This window comes from Erigeron canadensis, chromosome 6, assembly GCF_010389155.1.
Source record: "Erigeron canadensis isolate Cc75 chromosome 6, C_canadensis_v1, whole genome shotgun sequence".
NCBI classification, from domain to species: Eukaryota; Viridiplantae; Streptophyta; class Magnoliopsida; order Asterales; family Asteraceae; genus Erigeron; species Erigeron canadensis.
In genome coordinates this window covers 44,577,869-44,595,680 of record NC_057766.1, presented here as the reverse complement: position 1 = coordinate 44,595,680, position 17,812 = coordinate 44,577,869, and the positions used below count along the sequence as shown (strand labels likewise).

The following is a 17,812-nucleotide window of genomic DNA, read 5'->3' as shown; positions in this document are numbered from 1 at the left end:
CTTTTTGGACTGAGAATGCAACCAAAAGCTGAAAGTTGGACCGCGGTTGCAATGATAAGTAAATTTGGACTGCATATGCAAATTGGGTAATAGTACAGGGAACAAAAATCCAATTTACTCTAATTATCATATATTATATATATATATCATCAAACCCTTAATAGGTCTAACATTTCCTACTTTTATGTCCTTCACTCTTTATAATTGACTTGCCAAATGGCCCGGATCAAACCATTTCACGGACCCAGCTATGACATGTGGAGTGAATAATTACCTCATTTCACTCCCAATCTTTAATTGATCATCAGCTAGGTCACCCTCCTTCACGTACGTACGAATATAATTAATCAATGACTGGCCAGATGGAAAATGCATAAACATTATTATTGATCGGTCTTGAAAAGGGTACATGCATTTTGGAAATGGCAGCCTACGACAGAATAAGCAAAGAAAGGTTGTTATCTCGCAAGGGTTGCTCAGCATTCTTTGGAGAGTACGATGATAACAAAATCAACAACAAAGAATTGGAAGAAGAAGCGGCAGCGGCTTCTGTGCTGGATAGAATCACCAAACTATGGGAAGATCTTCAGGTGTTCCTTGTCAAGGTTTACGAAATGGGTCGGTCTGACCCTAGACAGATTATTTTTGCTGTCAAATCTGGGTTGGCCCTTGCTTTTGTTTCCATCCTAATATTTTTTAAGGAACCCCTTAGTTATATCAGTCAACATTCCATCTGGGCAATCCTCACTGTCATCGTTGTATTCGAATTTAGCATCGGTAGCCTGCTTTTCCCTTCCTTCATCAATCAATTAATTGGCTTTCTTTCGATCTTCTTTTAACCAATTTATAACTTGTATAAGTGCAAGCGCACTTAATTAAAAGTTGTAATTATTACCAACATTATGTTTGTTTTATGAAATTCTCCTAGCTAATTATAGTAGAAAGTTTATGATCCTTCTTTCATTTTGTAGCACAATTAATGGAGGAGATTTATTATTCTTATCCTTAACTCCAATTGTTTAGATTTTAGAATGAAAAAAATATATTTATAAATATGAATATTTTGGCTATTTAATTAATTGGTACATATATATATATACATATATATAGGAGCAACACTTAGCAAAGGATTTAATCGTGCTTTGGGGACATTTTCTGCGGCATTACTGTCATTGGGGATTGCTCAAATATCTGTGTGGGCTGGGGAATGGCAAGAATTTGTGGTTGTAGTCAGCATCTTTATAGCAGGTCGGTCTGGTCATCATATATATGAGCTTCAACTATATATATATATATATACTAACGTAGTAACGTTAACAGATATATATATATATATATATGTATATATAGTGTATTTTTGTGTGAAGTACAGTTTGTTTTCATATATGTGTTATCAATTGTAATTTGTAGGTTCTGCTTCGAGCTATGTGAAATTATATCCATCAATGAAGCCATATGAATACGGGTTCAGGGTTTTCATGTTGACATTTTCAATAGTACTAGTATCAGGGACTTCACATTTTTTTAGGACAGCTGTTTCTCGACTGTTATTAGTTGGAGTCGGGGCAAGCATATGTTTGATAGTAAATATATGTATCTATCCAATTTGGTCTGGAGAAGATTTGCACAAATTGGTGGTCAAGAATTTTAGGGGTGTTGCTACTTCCTTGGAAGGTACTAATAATATACTCGTATGTATACAATGGATTAATATACTGTATGTATGAATGTGTGTATACATGCATTACTACTCGATCGGCTCCATTTTGAACAGAATGTGTTTCGAGTTACTTACAAAACGTGGAATATGAAAGGATACCTTCAAAAATCCTTGTATATCAGGCGACTGATGACCCTCTATATACTGGGTATAGAGCAGCAGTACAGTCTACAAGTCAAGAAGATGCTTTGGTATATCAACTTCATATAGCTAGCTACTCGTATAAAATTAAGCAGGCCCGGCCCCGTTGGATTGAATAATTCAATTCTTGAGTTGAATTTTTTTCCTTTGATTTTCAGTTGGGGTTTGCAATTTGGGAACCACCCCATGGGCGTTATAAAATGTTGAGATATCCATGGGGTCACTTTGTGAAAGTTAGCGGTGCATTGAGACATTGTGCCTTTATGGTTATGTCATTGCATGGATGCATTCTTTCTGAAATACAGGTGATTAACATATATATATACGAGTAACTAATTTACGATAACTTATTCTCTAATTATTATTATTACTATTATTAATTAATATTATACAAACAAATGCGTGTTTTTTGTGGCCAAGTCGAAGAGGAATTAATGCGGGCCATTCAATTATTATTATTATTATTATTATTATTATTATTATTATTATTATTATTATTATTATTATTATTATTATTATTATTATTATTATTATTATTATTATTACTATTACTATTATTATTATTATTATTATTATTATTATTATTATTACTATTACTATTACTATTATTATTATTATTATTATTATTATTATTATTATTATTATTATTATTATTATTATTATTATTATTATTATTATTATTATTATTATTATTATTAACAACTAGATAACTCATCATGAAAATATGCTTATGAGGCCTCGGTTGTGGTTGGTATTATTGCAATTCACTAATGTACGTTTTACTCAGCTTTTAAGGCGCTGCATGCATTCTAGCTTTGTTTCTTTTCTTTTCTTTTTTCTTTTTTCAACATAGGCAGCCCCTGAATTGAGACTAATGTTTAGAAACGAGATTCAGAGGGTGGGGATCGAAGGTGCAAAAGTACTCCGAGAGCTGGGAAACAAGTTGGAAAAGCTGGAAAAACTAAGCCCTCGTTTTGACCTGCTCGAGAAGGTACATGAGGCCGCAGAAGAGCTCCAAATGTTGATAGATGAAAAATCTTACCATCTTGTCAACTCTGAGAAATGGGCAGCTTCAAGACGACCCAAAGAATTCGAAGATCCTGATCACCTTCAGGAGTTAAAAGATGAAGAAATTAGGATCGATTCTACAAGTGAAGCTCATTTAAAACAATCACATACAACTTTGAATCGTCATGTCACAAATATGTCCATCAATCCTTCTTGTTTTGGAAACTCAGAAGAAGAGCAGTTACACTGGCCTTCGCGTCTATCCATCTTAGGGGATGCCGTTCTTAACGAACGCGAGGTAAGGACTTACGAGAGTGCAAGTGCTTTGTCTTTGACCAATTTTACATCTTCCTTGATCGAGTATGTTGCAAGGCTTCAGAATCTGATAACCTCATACCAAGAGCTTAGTGATAAGGCAAAATTCTCAGAACCAACAAAGTAAGTAAATAGGACTTCTTGAACCATAACTTTGTACGCTCCTCTTTTTTGTTTCTCTTGTTGACTAAAAAAAAGCATATTATTATCATATTATATCATTTAGAAGATTACTGCAATATTATTATCATAGTATATCTTAGATTATTATCTTAGAGCTTAGTGCATTTAAATGTAATTAATAAACTTTATTCGTTTTGCTACCGTGTGTATCCAAATTACTGCTATGTACTCGATTCTTAATTTTTCACGATTGATGTAATGAGTCATATATGCATCTACCTTAAAAAAAAGGATACACACAATAACATAAATGATTAAAGTTAATAGCACTTGTACACACAATACATGTATCAAATCCCCTCTTTCACAAGGTACGAGGGATGTGAAATGTAAACAATTTTACCATTACTCACAAGGTACGAGAGATATGAAATGTAAACAATTTTACCATTAAATAGACTACTTCAGAAGACCCTTAACCTTTATTCTCAAAAGGTAAGACATTATCGCTTGTACCTCAAATTCCACGCTGCATGATTTCCATTATTGGTCATGGTTTAAAGGCATTTTATTTTAAATATTTAAAATGTTCATCGACTTGTATGTCTAGCCAAACCATGCTATTTAGAATTGTACACTGTCTTATGAATGAGGTTAAAAATCTTTTCCGGTTCTAAAATATGAAAACAAAAAGCGTACGACTGACTTCACATATGCACTTTCAAAATCGTGGATCCCCTACATTCATATGTTTGCGAGTTCAAAACAAATAAAATCAGAATAAAATATAAGAAATAAGTTTCATGATAACAGACACCAATGGGTTCTAAAAGAGAACACCAAGCAAGATTGTTCTAAGGCTATGCATTCGCGTTAAAATCCAAATCGGGTACTATCCAAGGTCTTAAGCTTCTCCAACTCCATTCCAGTGGCAATTCCAGGATCCACATAACACAACTGAAACAGAACTATGTTGTTAGCTTATTTGTTGGGTTACCACACTGAAAGAAATATAATGCATATAACCTGGTACTCCATTTTCTGCAGAGTGTGTACACCTCTTTTAATAAACCTTTGCCATCCAACGTTCTTGCTCAGGCAACTTTCTAGAACTTCTGTTTTCTAGAAGCATATAGAAGAATACATCCTGTTAACTGATGATCAAACCAGTACACTCAATTATTCTAAACACTTTAAAAAAAAAAGTTTAACATGTATTATCGGGGAATAAAAAAACACACAAACGAAATCACACAATAACTTCAGCAACCTATCAAAACCATCCGGGTTGGATCAGTGGTTGGAGCCCTTGCCTCTGGAGACGGAGGTCATGGGTTTGATCCTCATGCTCAGCAAGGCTGGAGGTCCTAATCTACCTTTGGTAGAACCTGGAAGCAGCCTCTCTACCTTTAATAGGGGAAAGACTGTCTACATCTCAACCTCCCCCATACACCGTCGAAGACGGTATTGGGACCCAAAACCCGTGGAAGATGGCATTGGGAGTTACTTTACTTTACTTTTAACTTCAGCAACCCATCCTAACCCCAATGTGATAAGGTAAAAAAAAAGCTAGAATATATTTTCCCATTTAAAACATTAGATTGGGCCAAAGCTTACACACATCCAATCCCCAGACCCTACTATATAATCACTTTCAGATCTCTAACACCAATCAAACAGCCTATCAAAACACCTACATTACACATTCAGTGCGGGGCAAAGTCACCGGCATTTAGCAACGTACTTACAACAATGTGTGTGTGATTATGTACTCACATGAGCAGGATCTAAAATTAGTAGGTTTTGTTGCTTCACCCCATTTGGAAGATTTTTCATTTGAATTCCAACTATAGTTCTTGAGTGTCCATCATGCTGGAAATACAAGGGCCTGCTCAATAAGTTTCCAGAAGATAAAATACAATGAAACATGAATTTGTTAAAAGATGACACATCAGAACCACTAGATACGAAAACCAGATACTTTTAACACCAAAAAAACACTTACGATTTGTCCGTGATAACAACTTTGTTGCAGGCTGATCTGGTGAGCATATTATTGTCAGAAAAGTAAGACCATACCCAATTGACCAGAAGCTGATGACGCTTTTCAGGGTGAATTCCGAAATATGTGTTGGTGTCATTACTGGAACCTGCAACGATATATTGTGGTGATTTATTCAAATATCTGTCCATTGGTCCAATAACTTGGGTTGACTTGTTTCTCTTTCCAATATTTGATCCATAATCAAGATTAGAGAAATCTACAATGCGAGCACGAAGCCCAAAAGAACGGAAAAGTGCAGCACACTCGGTGGTACCAATCCAAGTACGTTTGCCATGTATATTTTGATGAAAATCATATGATCCTGGTGTATCAAAACCCTGGTGCCATGCAACTTCAAGCCATTTTTGGAGTGAAGAGATATCAGGGACAAAGCCAACTCCACCAAAGAGGACATCCTTTGCTTCTTTCCTTTCAACAAGCAAATGGGAGGTAAGCATTTGGATATTACGCCAGCCACAGCCCCATCCAACATCTTCAAACTCTATGCTCTGGAAATGATCAACATATCCTGACAATATACTGGTGGATTGACCAGATTCACACTCCAAACAGTTGTACAACAAGGTCATGAAACCATGCTGTTTGACCTTAAAGTTAGCATCCCTCACCTGTGAGCTGATTAAGAAATGGATATTACTATCGGCAGCAGCGGCAGTGGTGGCGGTGCCTCCTCCACCGTAAGTTATAGTAGAACTGTCAACCTGCTACCATGGAGAGAAAGGGACTGAAATCTCACATAAAAATCTTTTTAAGATGGTAACAGAAATTGAAGACGTCGAAATAATATTATATATATATATATATGAAAGGAAGATAATAGTTGTTAGCTAATTCATAAAAATTAGTAAATTAGCAAATTAAATAAAAAATAGATTAGTTAAATGCTTAAATAATGAGACATAAGCATTTTCTAATGACATGTAGGATGGTAGATGACTTGGAGGGCTTCATATGTATACATGTAATCTCATCTTCTCACATAGTTATCGAGATAGATTTGGATGCAAAAGTGAGTAATATTCTGGTATAGATGCATATGTAAGGGGGTTGGGTGGTTAACACCTTTGCCTCTGGATAAAGAGGGCATGAGCTCGATCCTCATTGCAAAGGTCGGAGGTCCTTTTCTATCATTTAGATAGAACCTGGAATAAGCCTATCTACCTTGATAGAGTTAAGGTTGTCTACATCTCAACCTCCCCCATACACCATCGAGGTATTGCAAAACCCATGGAAGACGGCATTGGGTGTACTTTCTTACTTACTAGATGCATATGTAAGGAGGTGTTTGGGATTGCTTTTTTTTTTTTAAAAGGAAAAAATAAACAATCACAAACTGATAGAAGGGCCATTTGAGATGGTCACTCTCCCAAGAGATAAGACTAGAAACAAGAACCTAAATTCTTTAACTTTTCTCTTCATACAAAGCTAAATGTGAAGTTACATATAAATAGGAAATGGAAACTTGCAACTGCTAAAACCAATACGTACATGGGCTACTAAAACTAAGGAAATAATGAATGCACGTGCAAACAAAACTAATTAACAAAACTACTAAATTAGAATTAGTCTAGCACTTTAAGCGGATGAATGCGGGTCTTCTCTCTTTAACTTCTTGGATCGTATCAATAACCCGCCCATGAGAATTTAAATTGTCCTCAAGATCCGATATCATGAATTTTGTGAGTATCGATTTCATTATCTGCTATGGGAAAGAACTGAGGTGGATCACATTTGTGACCAGGGTGGTATTTGACAGGGCAATGAAAGCAACGGCCCAAAGCACGACACTGTTGGATTTGTTCAGGCGACAAGCGGGTCGTAGGCAGGGCAGTAGTTGACGACACCGGAGTAGGTAGTGAGGGAAGGTTGAGTGGCATTTGAGATGTAAAAGTGACAACAGAATTCAAGGACGTGGAATATGATGGAGAAAGAGAGTAAAAGCCAAGTTTCTCTTCAATTAACTTAGACAACCCATATGCTTGATGGAGGGTGGTGGGTCGTGACACGGCTAACTTGGTTTGAATTTCTTGTTTAAATCCCAAGATATAACAATATTGGATTAATAATAATAAGAGTTAATTACAGAAATCATCCCTGTCGTCAACCCTCACTTGCAGATTTCATCCCTAAGTTTCATAAATTACACTTTTAGTCCAAAATTTTCTTGGTTCAAATTTCAAACTGACCTTAAATAACCAATCATATGTATAGAGGATATGTATATGTCTATGTATATCTATCTATCTATCATCCTCATGAAAAAATTCCACCCCACGAAGAAAATAATTCCAGGTCTTCAAATCAACCACCACCACCACACATAATCTTAATTTATATATTTATATCAATATCTATAGGATAAAAGCAATATGCTGCTAGAAACATGGAAGAAGCATGTTTCCCCCTCACAAACTCCCCCCATGAAAATCGCATGTTTGAATATAAAATCTCTCCCCCTGGAAATCATGGTGGAAGCATGCTGCTAGAAGCATACTAGTTAACCCCATATCTATATATATAAATATAATGAAATCTGAATGAAACCCATTTTAAAATCATTCACATCCAATAAACTAAAGTCATACTTATACTCATCAAATCATAATAACAAAATCTTTTTATTTACATATATATGTATCTATATCAATATCTATATATACATATAAATAAAATCTATGATGAAGAAAGTGAGCAATAGATGGAACTATGGAAGTAGAGGAGGTGAAGATAGTAATAATAACAATAATAGATTGTAAAAGAGATCAAAGAGAGAAATGGAAGGAGGAGGTGAAGATAACCAACCTCCTGATGATCATGATCCTCAAAGTGATTGTTGGCGTGCCTGCATATCATAACTCGATTTGATACATATAAATATCATATATATATATATATATATATACACACATATTTAAAAATTCCCTTAACCATATTGCGAGTAAATAATAGAGTAAATACAAACATACCTTTCTAGGTCTACGGTAACAACTTGTTGCAAGCAAAATGGGCAGGTTGACCACATATTGCTGCTGCTGCTCATTTCTTCTTTATATTCAATTCAATACGACACCAACTTCTTGTTTTACCCAATTTAATCAAACTAAATCCCCATCCCAATTATATACATACCACCACCACTCCGACTCCTTATACCATATACACTGAGTGCTGACACTCAAGAGAGTTAATCAAATGGAAACGGTATGACGTTTTTATTTGGAACCGATGATCTAAAATTTAGTTAGTACCAGTACCACAAATGGTAAAATTAATGGTGGGAATTAGGGTAAGCATGTTAACTGGGTAAATTATACGGATGGTAACTGAGTTGGTATCGAAATTGCACTTTTCGTACCTTAAAAAATTTAATTACGTGAGTAATACCCAGAGTTGGTAAAAATGCACGCCCACCAAACCTCCGCCTAACGGACACAAACGAATCGTTAACTTTTCAACATGTGCTACTCACGTGCTAGGGTATAATGGTAATTGACCACCCATCTGTCCTCTTTTCATTGTTTTTTATCCCTTTTTATACCCAAAAATGAGATAATATCTCATTTTCATACCCAAAACTAAACCAAACCCTTAAATTAAAAGTTCTCTCCTTTTTCTTTTCCATTTCCGATGTCGGGCTCCGGTTGGATAATTCGGCCAAAGGATGCCGATGATTACGATCTTGCTGCATTATATGGTAAGAAACCCAGATTATTTTTTTTAATTTGTTTTGTTGTAAACCCTAAAATGTATTTCTGGGTATAAAAACCCTACAAAAAAAATTAATTAATAATATTTTTCATTATTTTTTCATGTTAAATTCGTAGATGGGAAACCTACAATGCTAACATTGAAAGTTTCATCATGGGGGTGGAATGAAAGTTGAAGATGGACAAACCATCTATGCTGGTAAGACTACTTATGTTGTGAATGATTATCAAGTTGACATGGGAGATTATTCACTAAATTTTGATAACCAAATGAACAATGCTTTGAACATGTTGAATAATCAGATCAATAATGGTGATGATGATGAGTTAGAATTGATAGACAATGATTACTTTAATAGTGGAATTGATTCTGGTGCTGATGAGAAAGAGAGAATGGAGGCTAGGAGGTTGAGGAAGTTTAGAAAGCAACAACAAACAAGTGATGCAGACAATGCTCCTTTCTATTTAACTCAAACATTTTGGGAATCTTCAGAGATGAAACAATTATTAAAAAAATATGCAGTTGAGAGTAGAAGAAAGGTTAAGTTGATATTTAATGATCAAATGAGGGTAAGGGCAATCTGTGAAGGAGTTGTACCATCTGCAACTTTTGGGCCTAATGAAGTTGGGCTTAATTTAGAACAAGTTGGGCCCAATGATAAAGGGAAAAGGCCTGTTGATCCATGTGAGAAGCAAAACCCTAAGGCATCCACTTACAACAAATCCACTGAGATATTAAATGATAAACAAGTGTGTCCTTGGGTATTGCATTGTAGTAAACTACCAGACCAAAAAACATGGATGGTCAAGACTTTCAAGAATCAACACACATGCTTACAATCCAGAGAAATAAAAGCATGTTGTTACGCCCGATTTATCTTTTATTTTTTATTTTTATAAAGAAAATTTCATTTAAACTTTTATAGATAAATATGTATTCAGTTTATACATATCTATTTAACCACACCGAATGGCAGTTTATTTTAAAACGACCATATAAAAATTATAAATTTCGGCATGACCTCATCATAATGTCAACAATTAATACCTGCTAGTTTTCAATCAAAACAACCTGTTTATAAAAAAAAACAAAAATACTTGACATGACTCAGTTTAACGACCACATTGTCAACTTACAAAAAATTACATATTTACATCCAAAATATGGGCTAGTAATGTAACAAGCATTATGTACTCAACTGTAATTTAAATATACCACTTGCATAAACCTTCGGCAAGTGATCATCCACGGCTATGACTTTCCTCGTGCTCGTCCTATTCAGCTGCTCATCATTAAACGTTAAATCCATAAGCACCTACAACATTATAACTAAAGGAATAAGCACATCGCTTAGTGAATATATAGAAAGTAAACATATTAATATTCTGCATTATATAAACTGCGTGTATATCTATATTAACCTTGTGCATTATATAAACTGCGTGTATATCGTACTACGTAAGATAAACTGCATGATAATCTGCAACTATAATCTGCCAGCTATTCAGTTATATGGACCATACTACACGTATATAGCCAACTTCCATATAATCAACTCTGACTCTGCCTGTTAAAATAGATTCATTGTAACAAATTATAAGAAAGTAAATAATACAGCTCTTTGCATCAAAGGATTAACTGCTTCTACATCGTCAAATCGCATATATCCACAAAATCTGCACATTAGCCTTATGTATCCAAATTAACAATACACAATCACATAACACTTAAAGCATGTGTGATTACATAATATACACACTTACACAACAAAACATCTAGATACACATAACAACTTGACTAACACAATTCTACGATCAGATAACAGTTATAGCACGTGTGACATACACACTTACACAACAAAACATCTAGGTAACACATTGTTAATCCAACAAACAACATGGCTATCACCAATCTAGCCTCTTTAGTGTTCTAGCTCACATGTAAGTCGATTCAGCGCTATAATCATACCTCAATATACAATATCAACGACCTAGATTCTGCCTTTGGCATGATCATTGTCTAAGGCCAATAACAATGTTTAACCGCAAATGTTGGCTATTAATCTTCAGACTGCTTAATTATTGCCTAAAACTTACAACTACAATAAGGCTTCTGCTTATTACATTATAAGCTTAATATTATCAATAACAACCAATTTTACCACTAACTTCTCTATTAACCTGCTAATTACCATAATCTTATCAAATGAGAACTCTCATTGCTATGACTTATTTATCTTCATAATTTTAATAAAACCATATCACATAACTAAACAAGACTGCACAACTACTATTATATTAGTGTCAACTGCATTATTACATGAAATCGATCACACATATATAACCGAGTTCCATATAATTCAATGTTACAGCTCAATCCTGCATACTTTAATTAATAACAGCAATTTCAACATATATTTCCAACAAGTAGATCAACTAAACAAATACGGCATTATATAACTATATGATCATATGAGATCTCTTACGCACAAGTAATCTGCCATAATATAATCAAAATGCTAGTTTAAATCCTATATACTCACTTGTGGTCCTGCTACAACATAGATGTGTATTCCTCAAAATTCTTGGTTACCTATTAACCAAATCCATATAAATCATCAATATTGAGACATATCGTCTTTTCTAATTTTTCTTTGCCCAATATTTCTCAAGCCAATTATTTTCACTTCCTTATCATTATTTCATCGTTACCTTACAAAATCATATCTTTTCTTAAACTTTTTATTTCACATAACATGACACAAAAACTATCTCCAAATCTTAACAAATTTAAATATATGCTTCATAGTTGAGTCTAGATACTAAGAAATTAATATGGACCCAAACAACCACCTTTTCTTGACCTAGGGTATTTTTATACAACTATTAATCAAACTAGAAAACTAAGAAATAATACCTTAAAAGAATGATAATCAATACCTATAATTGATTATGAGTGATTTGACATATTTGGTTTGACCCGAAACCCGCTTTTTCCCTTTTTCCTTTCCCTCGCAACCGACTTCACTTCCACCTTCGTTTCATTCTGCCGACTTTCTTTCTTCTGTTGGTCTTAAAATGATCATGTAGATCATTAAAAATCATTTTATATACTTGTAATTTATTTCCATTTTTCACCAACCCCCCCCCTTTATAATTTTATCTCATTTTTAGTCCCTCTAGTTTCAACCATTTAGATATAAGTTACTTAAGGCACTAAACCCGACATTGATTTACGCGGCTTTTTAAATAACTTGGCACTTATTCATTTGATATATATTACTTTTAGTAATATAATAGTACTGCAAAATTTGGGGTGTTACACATGTACATCCACTTATATGGCAAAACAGATTAGAGAGCAAATCAATAGAAATCCAAGAATCCCTACCAAGGCTTTGCAACAAGAATTAGAACAAAAGTTGCAGATTTATGTTTCCTAGATGAAGGCATTTATAGCAAAAACACATGCATGCACCGATAAGAAAGGGGATTTTAGGACATAGTTTTCTTTGCTTAGGGATTACTGTGAGGAGTTGAAGCTTCAAAACCCAGGTACAACTGTTAAAATAGAGGTTGAAAGATCATGTAATCCAGATGCCACAACTAGACAGTTCAAGAGAATATATGTTTGTATTGGTGCACTTAAGGAGGGATGGATGGCATGTATGAGGGATTTGATTGGATTTGATAGTGCATTCATGAAAGGGCCTTTCCCCGGTCAAGTTTTGACTGCTGTAGGAGTTGACTCAAACAATGGCATCTATCTAGTGGCATATGCAGTGGTTGAAGCTGAAACCAGAGACTCTTGGACATGGTTTCTTGAATGTCTTGGTCCAGATTTGGAGTTAGAGTCCCATTATAACTTTACTTTCATATCAGACAGACAAAAGGTAAATTTTATAACACATACTATACTTTCCATGATAATTTATGTATAATGTAGATAATATCAATATCTGTTTAAATGCAGGGCCTTATCCAAGCTATTAGCAATGTTTTCCCTTCTGCTGAACACAGGTATTGTGTGAAGCACATACATGAAAACATGAAACAACATTGGAGAGGGAAGTTGTACAAGGATATTTTCTGGAGGTGTGCAACGACAACCACAATACCAGTTTTTGAAGCAACCATGGCACAGATGAAAAGGCTAAATGTGGATGCATATAACTGGTTAAGAAAAATTGATCCACAACACTGGTCAAGGTCACATTTTTCAGGTACGTGTAAGTCTGACATGCTTCTGAATAATTTGTGTGAATTTTTAAATGGTCAAATAGTTGAAGCTAGGGAAAAGCCCATCATAGGATGTCTTGATTTCATTAGAGAGTATCTAATGAAAAGAATTGTACTAGTCCAAAAGGTAATTGAAAAGTCTAAAGGTCCGTTGACCCCAGCTGCAATGGACCTAATGAAGGTCATAGAAAATGAAGCAAATGATTGTAAGGTCATTTGGAATGGTGGTGTCAAATACTAGGTCAATGCACCATGGGGTGACTAAGACATTATAGACACTGAAAAAATGACTTGCAGTTGTAGAAAATGGGAATTGAGTGGGCATCCTTGTAAGCATGTTGTTGCAGTCAATTTTGACATGGGAAAATTTGGAAGGAAAGTGGGTAAACCAGAAAGTTGGGCTCATAGGTGTTACTGGTTAGACACATGGAAGGAATCATACAATTTCAAAGTCAACCCAGTGGGTGGTACAACCACTTGGCCAAAATCAACATGCCCAATAGGATTAACTCCTCCAATTCATCACACTCTAGTAGGCAGACCAAAAAGGAAGAGGAAGAGAGGCTTATATAAAGATGAGCCAAATTCAAAAGATGATAAGTTGTAAAGGAAGATTCATTTTGGCAGATGCACCAAATGTGGCAACAAAGGTCACAATGCTAGAACATGTAAAGGTCAACCAGGAGAAACCAGTGTAGGTGTGAACAACAACAGTCAACCAGTTAGGAATGAAGCAAGTGCGAATGAGGCAGATGGAAATGAAGCTGTGGGAAGTCAAGTAGGTGGTAGTCAACATGTGGGAAGTCAAGCAGGTTCCAATCAGCATGTGGGAAGTCAAGCAGGTGGAAGTCAAAATATGGGAAGTCAAGCAATTAGCATTCAAGCTGTTGGAAGTCAACCAGATGGCAGTCAAGCAAGAAAAAGTCAAGCAAGTAGCAGTCAAGCAAGAAAAAGTAAAGGAGGTGGCAGTCAAGTAGGTAGCAATCAAGGTGTTAAGAAGGTCAGAGGCAAAAGTCAAAGAATTGCAAGGCAAAAGCTTGCCAAAGTTGTGCCTGGACCAGGATTGCACAAAGATGATGCTTTAGTGCTTGAGTAACTTGTTAACTAGGATTGTGTGTGTTAAAGCTTTAAGCTTGTTAAGACTCTAAATTATGTTGTCTTATGTATCCTCTTTTAAATTTGTTATGACCTTAACTTATGGTATGTAATGAATCGTAATTTGAACTTCCGTTGCTTATTATGCTAATTGATTTGATTGAAATTTAGATATCCTGTAGTTATGTACATTCAAAACTGCCAATGTGTTTTGTATTGCATTATATACATTCAAAATTTGTGTATAAATCCTACAGTTTAAAGAAACTTGTAGAAATATTGCACTTCAAAACTGCAGTGTGTTTTGTATTCTAAAGTCATAATAACACATTCAATAAAAACAGAATATATTACATTACATAGTCATAATTCATTACAATTGTTACAAAAATAACAAAATACAAGCAAACTAACCAACTGATTACATGCATTTGCAACTGGAACTACTTAACAGAAACACCATCAACAAGAAAAATGTAACATCCCAAACTTTTCAAGTTTGACTTTTGATGTTGGCTGTTAACTTGTCGTTGGTGACCGTTAGTTACTATGTGATTTATATGTAATTGTGTGATTTAAATGATTTACGTGAGAGATGTGTTAAAGTGATTTAAATTAATGAAATTAAAGTTGAAAATGATTAATAAAGTCAATTAATGTGATCGATAAGATATAAGTGTCGATAAGTGTCCACAGTGGCGTTGAACGAGTCGTTAAGGGCCGAAACGAGTTAAAACGAAGTGCGAGGGCCTAGATGTAAAGTTGTGAAAGTATCCTCAATATAAATAGGGCCAAAATTCGTGCATGATGCTGGAAAAACAGATCCAAAACCCTAAAAAAGTCTAACACACAAAACCCTAGGTCAAATCTTCAAGTTATAGTCGATTTCGGGGATTTCGGATGGGTTTTTGCTTGGTTTTCGATCCGTTGATCAACCCTACAGGTAGTATATCATCATTTGATTGTTGATTAAGTTTTAAAGTAGGTTTTGTCTCTGTAAATTCGACCTTGAGGGTTAGGGTTGATTTGATTACGTTTCGTCATCGATTTCTTGGGTTTTCAGGTAATCTAATGTATTTTTATTGTATCCTCTTGTCCCTGGAACAAGTGATCGTGTAAAATCATCATATGAGTCATATATTGTATGTATATGAGTTCTTTAGGTCGTGGGGTATTGCTAAGGTCGTTCGATGGCTAAAGGGATATTGAAAACAAAGGGTTTCATAGGTCTAAATTTTCAGTCATCTTGCAAAAATCATATCTTCTTTAATTCAAAGAGTTAGAAGATGAATTTTATATTTTTGAAAAGGTCTATGTGTCGTTTTGAATCGTTAAGAACAAAGTTTCTGGTGATTTTGCCCATAGATAGACGAAAAGTGTCGATTTACAAAACTGGTCTAATTACGGATGATTTCTGCAGACCTATCTTGTAAACGTCATAAATCATTCATTATAGAACTTCAAGAGTCAAACTTTATATTTCTGGAAAGGTCTTTGAATTCCCTACATTTCATAAGAACTAAGTTTTGACTAATTTGGTCGTCTAGAGGTCGAACAATCGCCTGCAAGTGAAGGGTCTGATCCTGGAAACTGAACTCGAGGAGACCACCTCTGGGCTCGACGAGATCAGCTTGCAGAAAGTTCCTAAGCGCGTTTAAGTGTCTAGTTGACTTATATATATCCATACTTCTTGTATCATAGGTTGTCGAGGACACTTGTGAAGCACGGTAAACAAATTTGTGACTGTTGAGTACTCCATTGAGGTAAGATACATGACTTTTCTCACGCTGGAGGCACAACAAAATGTAGTTTCTTTAATTAACCTCTTAATCGGATTATCTTATGTGTGTTGGGTATTCCGGGTTATGCGGGGGGTTATATGGGAATGTATGCTTAAAGTAAAGTTAAAGGGTGATTACGGGAGGTTGATATGGGATATGATGCTTACCTTTCTATGATGAATGACATGTAAATGCAGGTTGCAAAGGCTTGAGGTAAGTACCCATGAAATGATATGATGATATGCTTATTACTTGTGATTATGATATGACGTTATGATAAAGTTATGCGATCATGATATGTTGTTATGTTAAAGTTATGTGATTATGAGTTGATGCTATGATACGTTTATGCTATCATGATTTGATGTTATGCTACTGATATGTGAACACAAAATGGTGATATGTTTATGATATGATTACATGTGTGACTTGATCATCTAGTCACTAGTTCTTTGATTAGGATTGTCATATTCACGTGCACGTTAAGGGCCCTAATAAATTGATGTTATGTGATTAACTTAGGTGAAAGAGTAGCCTAAGTTGATATAAAGTAAAGATGTAATATGTGCTTAGCTTAGGTGAAAGTGTAGCCTAATCTAAGATAAAATAAAGAAGGATAAAAGTGATTAGTCTAGGTGAAGGTGTAGCCTAAACTAATATAATAAATAAGTCTCGAGCATATGTTGTGTTAAGCTTAACCCGTGCTAGTTGTAAAGCTAGTGCGTACGTGGTCGTTTGGGTGGCTCCTTGCGGCATAGTTATGTTGATCTTGTATTTCCGGGTGGAGTGACTAACCACCAATGTTAGAAGCATGACGGGATACTATACGTGGTTACTTGGGTTGCTCCATGTGACATAGTTATGTTGATCTTGTATTTCCGGGTGGAGTGACTAACCACCAATGTTAAAAGCATAACGGAATGCATGAAGTGGAATAAAGTGGATTAAGTTGATTATAAGGTTATGTGACGTGAGACGCAGGATATGTTGTTATGTGTGATATAATTGTTGATAGGCACAATTAGGAGTATCTACTCTACATGTGCTAATATGTATATGTGAGATATGTTTATGTGTGCTATGATTTGATGTGAGATGTTGATTAAGATGCAACTATATGTTGTTATGTTTGCTTTGCAAGTATATGTTGATACGATATGATATGTGATGAGATGAGATGTGGGAAAAAGGTAAAGATGGGATGATCTTATGATCTTATGATGATATGTGATATGGTCATGTTTTATAAGAGTAACATGAACAAGTTTTATGAAAGTAAAATGAAGAACGTTTTATAATGTGTGTATCTTACTTAGCTAGTTTATTAGCTAACACTTGTTTTTATGAAAATGTTGTGTCCTTCAGGATAAGCAGGTTTGAGCTAGAGAAAGGATTAGCGCGTGAGATGGGTAGATGTAATAAAGAAGACTAGCATAGTTCGTTGAATGCTTAGACTTCCCTTAGCCTTATGTTTTGGCTATTTCATTTATGATTTATGAACATGTAATAATGATGGCATTTATGTTGGTGCCATAACTTGGATTTCAATTATATCGTTTGATGATGCACTTAGTAACACCATTTATTGAAAGTACCAACCGTTTCGGTTGGGGCAGTT

At 34.9% G+C, this 17,812-nt stretch overlaps 2 protein-coding genes across 7 annotated transcripts; one reads left to right on the top strand and one right to left on the bottom strand.

The window, feature by feature from the left end:
* The first annotated feature begins 297 nt into the window (after positions 1 to 297).
* LOC122603109 (aluminum-activated malate transporter 4-like) lies at positions 298 to 3,414 on the top strand. 2 transcript variants are annotated; one of them, XM_043775726.1, is made up of 6 exons: positions 298 to 777; positions 1,111 to 1,248; positions 1,411 to 1,674; positions 1,775 to 1,911; positions 2,020 to 2,166; positions 2,757 to 3,414. In XM_043775726.1, exons 1-6 carry the CDS (start codon positions 423 to 425, stop codon positions 3,309 to 3,311), a joined length of 1,596 nt encoding a protein of 531 aa, XP_043631661.1. In that variant the 5' UTR covers positions 298 to 422; the 3' UTR covers positions 3,312 to 3,414. The 2 variants fall into 2 exon arrangements, with proteins under 2 accessions (XP_043631661.1, XP_043631660.1); XM_043775725.1 differs by having other exon boundaries at positions 2,715 to 3,414.
* Positions 3,415 to 3,988: 574 nt separating this feature from the next.
* On the bottom strand, positions 3,989 to 8,627 carry LOC122603854 (zinc finger-containing ubiquitin peptidase 1). 5 transcript variants are annotated; one of them, XM_043776684.1, is made up of 7 exons: positions 8,339 to 8,627; positions 8,175 to 8,214; positions 5,981 to 6,076; positions 5,313 to 5,860; positions 5,084 to 5,195; positions 4,334 to 4,429; positions 3,989 to 4,264 (listed from the first exon to the last, which is right to left on the bottom strand). In XM_043776684.1, exons 1-7 carry the CDS (start codon positions 8,410 to 8,412, stop codon positions 4,181 to 4,183), a joined length of 1,050 nt encoding a protein of 349 aa, XP_043632619.1. In that variant the 5' UTR covers positions 8,413 to 8,627; the 3' UTR covers positions 3,989 to 4,180. The 5 variants fall into 5 exon arrangements, 3 of the variants coding, with proteins under 3 accessions (XP_043632619.1, XP_043632617.1, XP_043632618.1); XM_043776682.1 differs by having other exon boundaries at positions 5,313 to 6,076; XM_043776683.1 differs by having other exon boundaries at positions 5,313 to 6,073.
* Between the last annotated feature and the right edge of the window lie 9,185 nt (positions 8,628 to 17,812).